At 64.2% G+C, this 3,375-nt stretch overlaps 1 protein-coding gene across 1 annotated transcript; it reads left to right on the plus strand.

The window, feature by feature from the left end:
* The first annotated feature begins 1,906 nt into the window (after positions 1 to 1,906).
* Positions 1,907 to 2,742, plus strand: LOC125343993 (polyadenylate-binding protein 1-like 2). Its single transcript, XM_048336605.1, has one exon. The coding sequence runs from the start codon at positions 1,934 to 1,936 to the stop codon at positions 2,534 to 2,536; it is 603 nt and encodes a 200-aa protein (XP_048192562.1). The 5' UTR covers positions 1,907 to 1,933; the 3' UTR covers positions 2,537 to 2,742.
* The last annotated feature ends 633 nt before the right edge of the window (positions 2,743 to 3,375 follow it).

Genomic DNA, 3,375 nt, shown 5'->3' on the forward strand with positions numbered 1-3,375 from the left:
GTTCCCAGTCCTTACTATAGCTTTCCTTACCTTAGCATGAAGGACAGTGTGCTTGCTCCCACAGGACAGTGGTCTGGCTGTGAGAGGGAGGGAGGGCAAGAGAGAGGGAGGGAGGGCAAGAGAGAGGGAGGGAAAGAGGGAGTGAGGGTGCCTCTTGAATCCTCCATTTGTAGGCAAGGATGACTGAGGCTTAGGAGCCATGCGGGTTTTAAGGGGAGTGCAGACCCTTGGTCCATCCTTGCCTAGTGCTCTGGAGTCAACTGGTGGGCTTTGCAGCCAGGTTGTGCTCCCAGGCCAAGCTCAGAAGTGGCCTATGTCCTGCTATCTCCCTGCTTCCCTGGGGACTGGCCCTGGCCCCATACATATTAGTGCAGAGCCTTGTGAATGAACACAGAATCTCTCTCTCTCTCTCTCTCTCTCTCTCTCTCTCTCTCTCTCTCTCTCTCTCTCTCTCTCTCTCTGACAAGTGTTGCATAGGAGGGAGAGAGCTGCAAAGGGGAGAGAGGGGGGAGAGAGACAGCTCAGAAAATGGCTCATCACGCTGGCTGCTTGGGGAGCTGGGGAGCCTCAGAATCCAGAATCAAGTGGGAAGGCTTTCCAAGGTGGTGGTGACACTGGGAGTGTGTGTGTGTGTGTGTGTGTGTGTGTGTGTGTGTGCCTTTTTGGCAGGGAACAGCCCTCCCCAAACGTGAACAAACCTTTTCTTCGCTTTGGTTTAGGCCAGGCATCTAAACAAGAAGTGCATCTTCAAGGACACCCCCCCCGGGCCCCCCCGACACTCTTTCAAAGCTTTGCTTATAATAGCCGCAACCCCCCCCCAGCACCCCTCCCACCCACCCACCCCAACCCTTGCAATGCTGGGTTCTGCAAGGCTTGGGTCTATGCACAGTGGCACCCTTTCCCTGGTGTCCCCCCAGGAAACGGGCAGGCGACGACGCGAGGGGCTGAGCTCTGTCACCCCACCCACCTCCACCCGCCCCCGCCAGCCTCCCACTCGTCCCCCTCCCACCGCCCGCGGCCCCGCAGCCCCGCAGCAGCCACAGGGGGAACCAAAGAGACAGAAGCTCTCCCAGCTGCCCGGACCACAGACGCCAACACCCCCGCCCCCCACCACACGCCACCCTCCCGCTTGCGCCCCACACTCTAGTCCACGACCCAGCCAGCGGCAGCAGCGGCGGCGGCGACAGCCACAGCCACAGCCGCAGCCGCAACCGCAGCCTCCGCCGCCGCCGCAGCAGCGAGAGCAGCAGCGGCAGCAGCTGCTGCAGGCGGGCGGCAGGACTCGCAGCAGCGCGCTCCAGGCAGCGCTCGCCAGCCCAGGTGACTCGCTCTCTCCGCTCGGGCCGGCTCCGGTCGGGGACCCCCTCGCGCGCCCCCAGCCCGCGTTCCCGCGCCCACCGGCCCTCCAGCTCTCCCCATCTCCCCTCCCCTCCTTTCCGGCCCCCCAGGTCTCGGCAAGGGAGGTCGCGGCAGCGGCCCGGCGGCAGTGGCGACCGTGGCGACCGCGGCGACCGCGGCGACCGTGGCGGCGGCGGTGGCAGCGGCGGCGGCGGCGGCGGCGGCAGCAGCCGAGGCTGCGGCGGCGACCGTGGCGGAGGCGGTGGCGGAGGCCTCCGTGGCGGAGGCGGAAGCCGAGGTGGAGGCTGAGGTGGAGGCCGAGGCCGAGGCCGCGGCCGCGACGGCGGAGGCGGCGGCCGAGGCCAGCCTGGGGGAGGTGGCGGAGGCCGGCGGCCCGCTAGCCGCTGCCGTGGCGGAGGCCGGTGCGGCGGCGCCCCCCTTGGGGGAGGCCAGGGTGGATTTGGATGAGGAGTTAGCAGCGGCGATGGCGGCGGAGGAGGCCGAAGTCCAGGCGGTGGCGGCGGCGGCGGCGGTGGCGGCGGCCGAGGCGGGGGTGGGGCCGGGCGAGGACAGCGACGGGAACCCAGACTTTCCCATGGCCTCGCTGTACGTGGGCGACCTGCACCCCGAGGTGACCGAGGCGATGCTGTACGAGAAGTTCAGCCCGGCGGGGCCCATCCTGTCCATCCGCATTTGCAGGGACAAGATCACCCGCCGCTCGCTGGGCTACGCCTATGTCAACTACCAGCAGCCGGTGGACGCCAAGCGGGCCCTGGAGACACTCAACTTCGACGTCATCAAAGGCCGGCCGGTGCGCATCATGTGGTCCCAGCGGGACCCCTCGCTCCGCAAGAGCGGGGTGGGCAATGTCTTCATCAAGAACCTGGGCAAGACCATCGACAACAAGGCGCTCTACAACATCTTCTCGGCCTTCGGCAACATCCTGTCCTGCAAGGTGGCCTGCGACGAGAAGGGCCCCAAGGGCTACGGCTTCGTGCACTTCCAGAAGCAGGAGTCGGCCGACCGCGCCATCGACGCCATGAACGGCATCTTCCTCAACTACCGCAAGATCTTCGTGGGCCGCTTCAAGTCGCACAGAGAGAGAGAGGCCGAGAGGGGCGCCTGGGCCAGGCAGTCCACCAGCGCTGACGTCAGGGATTTCGAGGAGGACACCGACGAGGAGGCCACCTTTCGATGAACACATCCCAGGAGCCAGCCCCTAGAGCCGAGCCCTGGCTCCCACCCGGTTTACAACACCCCCGCACCTTCCCCCCAACCCACCAGCAGTGTATTGTATTGAGAGTGCAGGTCTCTCTCTGCCACCCCTTTCCTTTCCCCTTCCCCTTCCCCTTCCCTTTCCCCTTCCTGCTCCCTTTCCCCCTCCCCCTGCCCCCCTGGCCTGCCTTTCTCCCCCCCCTTCCCTGCCCTCCTTCCTTTACTTCATTCCCTCCCTCCTGACTCCCTCCCTTCTTCCCTCCCCTCCCTCCCTCCCCTCCTTCCCCTCCCTCCCTCCCTTCCCTCCCTGGCCTCCGTCCCCTTTTGGTCCCCCTCTCCCCACTCCTTAGCCTCCCCCTCCTCTCCTCTTTCCCTCCCACCCTTCTCTCCCACACCCCACCCCCAGCCCCATCCCTACCCCTACCAAGGGAGTTGTGATTGATACTACTAATCTGTGCCATTTGATAGGTGAAGGCTTGCTTCTTGCCCTGTGGTTTGCTTCCAAAAAGCATTTTCTTGCCCTCTGTTTACTGCACAGGTGATACCATTTCATGGCAGAGCTCTCAGAAAGAAGAAAGGCAATCAGAGGGGGAACCCCCAGAGTGTAGTTGCTCCCCATGATCTTGCTCCCCTGAGAACCACTTTTGACCTTTTTTGGTGTGCTTAAACGTTTGGCCAGCTCTCTCCTCTCTGCCCCCCTCTCGCCCCGCCCCCCGCCCCGCCCCCTCCCCACCTGTCCTGTTAACATGCTGTAGTAGAGTGGTTCATGTATGTGGTGTTTCTTAACCTGCTTTTTCAGCGACTGAAACCAAACAGAAATCA

Source organism: Perognathus longimembris, chromosome 28 (genome assembly GCF_023159225.1).
Source record: "Perognathus longimembris pacificus isolate PPM17 chromosome 28, ASM2315922v1, whole genome shotgun sequence".
Taxonomy (NCBI): domain Eukaryota; kingdom Metazoa; phylum Chordata; class Mammalia; order Rodentia; family Heteromyidae; genus Perognathus; species Perognathus longimembris.

What these genes read in the sequence shown, in the direction of transcription:
- LOC125343993 (XM_048336605.1), top strand. Translation starts at nt 1,934, where the DNA reads ATGGCCTCGCTGTACGTGGGCGACCTGCACCCCGAGGTGACCGAGGCG.